Source organism: Nipponia nippon, unplaced genomic scaffold (genome assembly GCF_047370975.1).
Source record: "Nipponia nippon isolate SJK-2023a ecotype South Korea unplaced genomic scaffold, ASM4737097v1 scaffold_10, whole genome shotgun sequence".
NCBI classification, from domain to species: Eukaryota; Metazoa; Chordata; class Aves; order Pelecaniformes; family Threskiornithidae; genus Nipponia; species Nipponia nippon.
The window spans coordinates 30954299-30958374 of NW_028262291.1; the positions used below are offsets into that span (position 1 = coordinate 30954299).

General features: G+C 53.4%; 1 protein-coding gene across 4 annotated transcripts in view; it reads right to left on the reverse strand.

Moving 5' to 3' along the window:
* The window catches only part of UBR1 (ubiquitin protein ligase E3 component n-recognin 1), a 75298-nt gene extending 74220 nt beyond the window's left edge, over positions 1–1078 (reverse strand). For all 4 annotated transcript variants that reach the window (XM_087746340.1, XM_087746337.1, XM_087746338.1 and 1 more), the window contains exon 1: positions 888–1078. In XM_087746340.1, coding sequence (XP_087602466.1) covers positions 888–971 — 84 coding nt within the window. In that variant the 5' untranslated portion in view covers positions 972–1078. The remainder of the gene's footprint in view (positions 1–887) is intronic.
* Positions 1079–4076: the final 2998 nt, after the last annotated feature.

Genomic DNA, 4076 nt, shown 5'->3' on the forward strand with positions numbered 1-4076 from the left:
TAAGGCAATATTAAATGCACAGGCGACTAAAGTAATGCACAGGAAAGAAAAAGAGGATAATGCTGTTCAGCAAATAAATGTCTCCATCTACACTACAGATGTACATCTAAACTTCACTATTTGTTGCTTCATTCACACTCTGCAGAACAATAATCTCTTACTCAGCCTTTTTTGTTCCACAGTAAAGTCACCTTTAATTAAGAAAGGTAAAGTCAGAGAAAGGATAAAAGACGCGTGTATACGCTACAACGTTTTAAGGATGCAGGATAGTCTCTGAAGCTTTCTGAAGTTTGATCTCATTTAATTACGCAGAGGTCAAATGAAGATAGGGGGCAGGGGGTGGGAGATGCTGCGGGGAGCTGGCGACAAACCGCTCCCTTCTGGGCCGCCTGGCAGAGCCTCTCCGGGCCCAGGGCAGGCTCCTCGGGGCAGAGGCGGCCTCCGCCGGGGCCGCAGCCAGCCCAGGCCGGGGGGCCGGGGCCGTGCCGGGCAGCGGCTGGGTGGGCGCCCCCGCCCCGCCGGCGGCGCAGGGGGGCAGCGGGCCGCCCGCTCTCCTCCCCCGCTCGCCCCGTGCTCCGGCCCCACAGCCCGCGGCCGCTGCGCGGTCGCGCCTCGGCAGGTGCCGCCGCCACCCGCCGGCGACAGCGGGCGCACAATGGCGCGTCCCGCCCCTCCGCGGCGCCGCACGGCAGCCCCGCCACGGAGGACGCAGCCCCCGCGGCGCCGCCCCTCGGGCGGGGGGCGCCGGCTCCCTCCGCGGCCGGCAGCGGGGCGCCCCGCGGCCGAAAAAGCTCGACCGAGCGGCGGGGTCGCAGCACGGTCAGGGCACAGTCTGCGCCCGAACGGGGACAGGGGAACCGCGCCGCCGCGCCGGGCTGCAGCCTCACCATGGCTCGCTCCTGGGGCTGCGCGGGGACCCGGCCGCCCGCTGCTCCCGCCGCTCCACGCCCTCTGTCGGCTCCGTCCGCCATTTTGAGAGCGAGGGACGCGGCCGGCGACGCCGCCACCGCCCGGAAGGAGCCGCCGCCGCCGTCGTCACCCGGCCGCTGCGCCGCGCCGCGTCCGCAGCCCGCCCCCCGCCGCGGCCCCGGCTGCACCGCGCAGGCGCCGCCCGCCCTGCGCGCATGCTCCGTGCCGCCGGGTCGCTCCGGGCTGAGGGGCGCCGGGCCGAGGTCAGCGGTGCCGCCGGCCCTGCGCCCTGTCCTGGGGGCGGCGGAGGCTGATGGCTGAGGGCCGGAGACGGCGGGCAGCTGAAGGCCGGGAGGCGCGGCGAGGCGAGCGCGATCGCCGTGGCCCGGCCAGGCCAGGCCCGCTGAGGAGCGCTGTGAGGCGCCGGGAAGGCCCGGACCCGTCCGGCAGCGCCTCCTGCCTCCCCACGGGAGGCCGAAGCTAAAGCGCTTCCCCAGGATCTGTCGGGACGGTCGGCAAGCGAAGCTTGTGTTGATCCTGCCTGCAGAGTTACATGGATGAAGGTCCTCTGCGGGCTCTTAAACTGCACAGCGTGGGTGTTCACCGAGGGCCCTGCGTTAATAGCAAAACAGTAGCTTAAGTAATTTGCATATACACTGTAGCACATTGATACTGCTTCAGCAGACATGGCATACGTCTCCCATTTGGTCTAAGAGAGGGCAAAATTTTATGGACTTTGTACACGTGTAGGAGGCAGCAGTAGCTTTAAAGACATGCCTGTCTCCAAGGTCACAATTTTTCCTTCGCACCTCCTTGCCACAGCATATTATAACTGTTCTGGGTACTCTGTGTTTGCTATTCTCGCAGAAGATGAGGGCATTTAGGAACTTGGCTGGTGGGTGACAGACCTGGCCTAAGTGCTGCTGGAAGTTTTCCAGATTGTTGCAAACCAGTCCGGTTGCGCAATTCCCTGTGTGTGTACCTTTCTAGGGCTGGGTAAACAGGCAAATAGCCATAGCTTTGGACCTTGCAGGCATACATAGTAACCCCCTATCGAATGTCTGCTGTCTGTGTTTTGAAGAAGACTGCCTCCTTGCATTGCAGGTTTACTGTTTCAAGCCTCCAAGCAACTTTTCCATGTTCCTCAGTTATCAGTATGGATGGGATAAAGTTTGCAGGTGACCTTTTCAGGTATATTCAATAGATTTTTCTCACTGTACCTGGCCACAGGTACTCTCGAAGTTCTTCTCTTAAGTCTTCAGAACATATGGCTGTAGCTCTTCTGTAGTAGCCACCACTCATCTTCATTTTAAGAAGTCACTGCAGACTTATTCACCTTATTGAAATCTGTCACTTAAAATTACTGTGTAGATATTGTCACTGAGACAGGTTTAGGCATGAGACGTAAAAAAAGACAAAGTGAATTTTGCCACTGAGCCACGTAACGATCAATTCGAAGCTTCATGTAGTTTTGCCTGTACGTGTTGCAAATCTGTACTCAATCCTTTTCGATAGCATGGCCGACCACTTGCCAGCAGTGTTGTTTGCACAACAGCCAAGTTTAGACTGTGATCACTGGAGTCCGCCTCATGTTTTAGCATCAACAGTAGCAATTGTATAATCCAGCCTCCGATGCAGTCGAGCAAGAGAAGCAAGACTGTGATTCCAAGACAGCAACAAATGCGCTCAAGCAGCGGGAGGGCTGCCTGCAATCCCTTCTGCTGTGAGACGAGTGTCTTGCATGGCCGTATCTTTTAGCTGAACTATCAGTATGGTTTTACTTTACTGCAGGACTTTTAGAAGAAGTTATGCTAATGTAAACCAGCTGCTTTAGCTGAACAAAACTGTAGACTTATTAAACAAAATAATACAAAAAAGAAAGATTTGGAACACACATATGCTCGGAGACAGCAAAACAAGTGGCAGCAAACCTCTGAAAAAACAAGCTGGCAGCACTACCCAGGCAGAAATGGCACAAAACACCAAGATATCCATGGATACTAAAGTAATAGAGGAAATAAGAAGAATGAATTCAGATAAATTTTAATAGAGACAAAATGCTGAAGCTTGGCAGTCCTGCTAGTGCTTAAATAAAATGGTAGAGCTCCAGGAAGAAACTGAGCAAACCCTAGTTTTCAAGATTACTCCCCAAGATTACCAGGATTACGGATTGCTAACTGTTGATTTAAAAGCAGTTATTTGGGGGGTTCTTTGGGGGCAAGTAGGAAGCAGAGAAGCAAGATGGAAGGCAGCTGAAAAAAATGAAGCAAACACACCTTAAGTCCCACAAAAGAACAGGTAAATTATCAAGAACATCTGAAAAAAGGGTGTAATAAAGTGTAACTGATCTGAAAAGTGTCTTCTTGATCAATGCTAAAAATTAAATCTTTGTCCTATGACAAATTATATAAGATAATGACAATTAAGCAATATTGAATTAGAAACGTCTAACTATCTGAAAAGTTGTTTGAGAATACGTCGTTAAATACCAAAGAAGACAGTGATGTAAAGTGACAGGAGCTTTTTCAGCTAAACTCATGCTTGAGATGGTAAGGAAAAAAACCTGAACAGTAAATGTGGGCTGCAGTTGGGAACACAGAGAGTTGATAGCAAAAAATAACTTAGCAATTATGAAACTGTACAGTTGCTATAGTAAGGTTTAAAGTGGTGTATATGAAAAAAAAATATGTTCAAAAGACCATAAAAAGACTTTTTAGGTATGTCAGGAGCAAAAAAAAAGTCAATTACCTAGATTTATGAGCAGGTAGAATTATAAATACTGAAAGAGTGAATGTTTATATGCCGTACTTGGAAGAAAGCAAGATGAGACACTGATCTCTTTTTTTGTCCCGACCGTTGTTGACCGAAGAAATGGCCGGAGGCCTCCTTACGGTACACACTCCCCCCCAGATCACGAAAACGGCTGACGGACCAACGCCGACGGCAGATTTCAGACAAGGTTTCGGCCTGGTTCGTTTCAGCCTCGGCGTTTCCAGGCGCCCCTGCAGCTGGGGCTCACAACCCAGGGCAGGGGGGCGGCCCAGGGCCGCCGGCAGCTGCCTGGCCAGGGCGAGGGCGGCCGGGCAGCTTCGGGCGGATCCCACCCCTCGCCAAAGAAAACCGCCAAAAGGCGGGGCGCGCCCACCCGCTGCCCGCGCTGGTATCGC